At 66.5% G+C, this 680-nt stretch overlaps 1 protein-coding gene across 1 annotated transcript in view; it reads right to left on the minus strand.

The window, feature by feature from the left end:
- The window catches only part of LOC113980862 (EVI5-like protein), a gene marked incomplete at its 3' end in the record, with an annotated part of 9041 nt that overhangs the window by 947 nt on the left and 7414 nt on the right, over positions 1-680 (minus strand). Inside the window, exon 11 of the mRNA XM_027708081.1 lies at positions 243-432. Coding sequence (XP_027563882.1) covers positions 243-432 — 190 coding nt within the window. The remainder of the gene's footprint in view (positions 1-242; positions 433-680) is intronic.

Genomic DNA, 680 nt, shown 5'->3' on the forward strand with positions numbered 1-680 from the left:
GGGGATGTCCCCAACCCTACAGGAGGTGACAGTGGGGACAAGGAGGTGCCACCAGCCCTGGGAGGTGACAGTGGGGACAGGGAGGTGCCACCCTCCCAAGGGACACCTCCTGTCCCCTCCGAGCCCCTTTCCCCCCTTCCCTTCCCCCCCCCCCAGTCCCCAAATTCCGGTCAAACTCCTCAAACCGCCGCTTTTCCCCCCAATTTTCCCCCCTCCCCAAACCCCCCAAATCCCCCCCAAACCCTCCCCCCCCCGCGCGGGGAAGGTGCTCGGGAGCCTCCGGAAAAGCAGGAAAAGGGGAGAGGCGGCGGGAGCGGCGGGAAAGGGGAAGCGGAGGAGGCGGAAATGGGGCGGAAAAAGCGGGAAAAAGGGGGAAAAAAGGAGTTTTTTCGGCAGTACCTGGATGAGGCGGTCGGCGAGAGCCGCGCTCTCCTGGAGCAGGGACGGACAGACAGAGTGAGGAGCAGACGCACAGACCGCGAGCGGAGGAACCCGGCACCTTCCCCCGCCTCCCGAGCCCCGCCCGCACGGAATTCCAGGGATTCGGGGCGCGGTTATCCCAAAAAACGGGGAGGGAGCAGAGGGAGGAGCGGAGGGAGGAGCGGAAGCGGAGGAGCCGCGAAAGGAGCCCCTCCGGGACATTCCCGAGCCTCCCAAACCCGGGATGGGGCAATGCCAGG

This window comes from Neopelma chrysocephalum, unplaced genomic scaffold (assembly GCF_003984885.1).
Source record: "Neopelma chrysocephalum unplaced genomic scaffold, ASM398488v2 Primary Assembly neopelma1_95446, whole genome shotgun sequence".
NCBI classification, from domain to species: domain Eukaryota; kingdom Metazoa; phylum Chordata; class Aves; order Passeriformes; family Pipridae; genus Neopelma; species Neopelma chrysocephalum.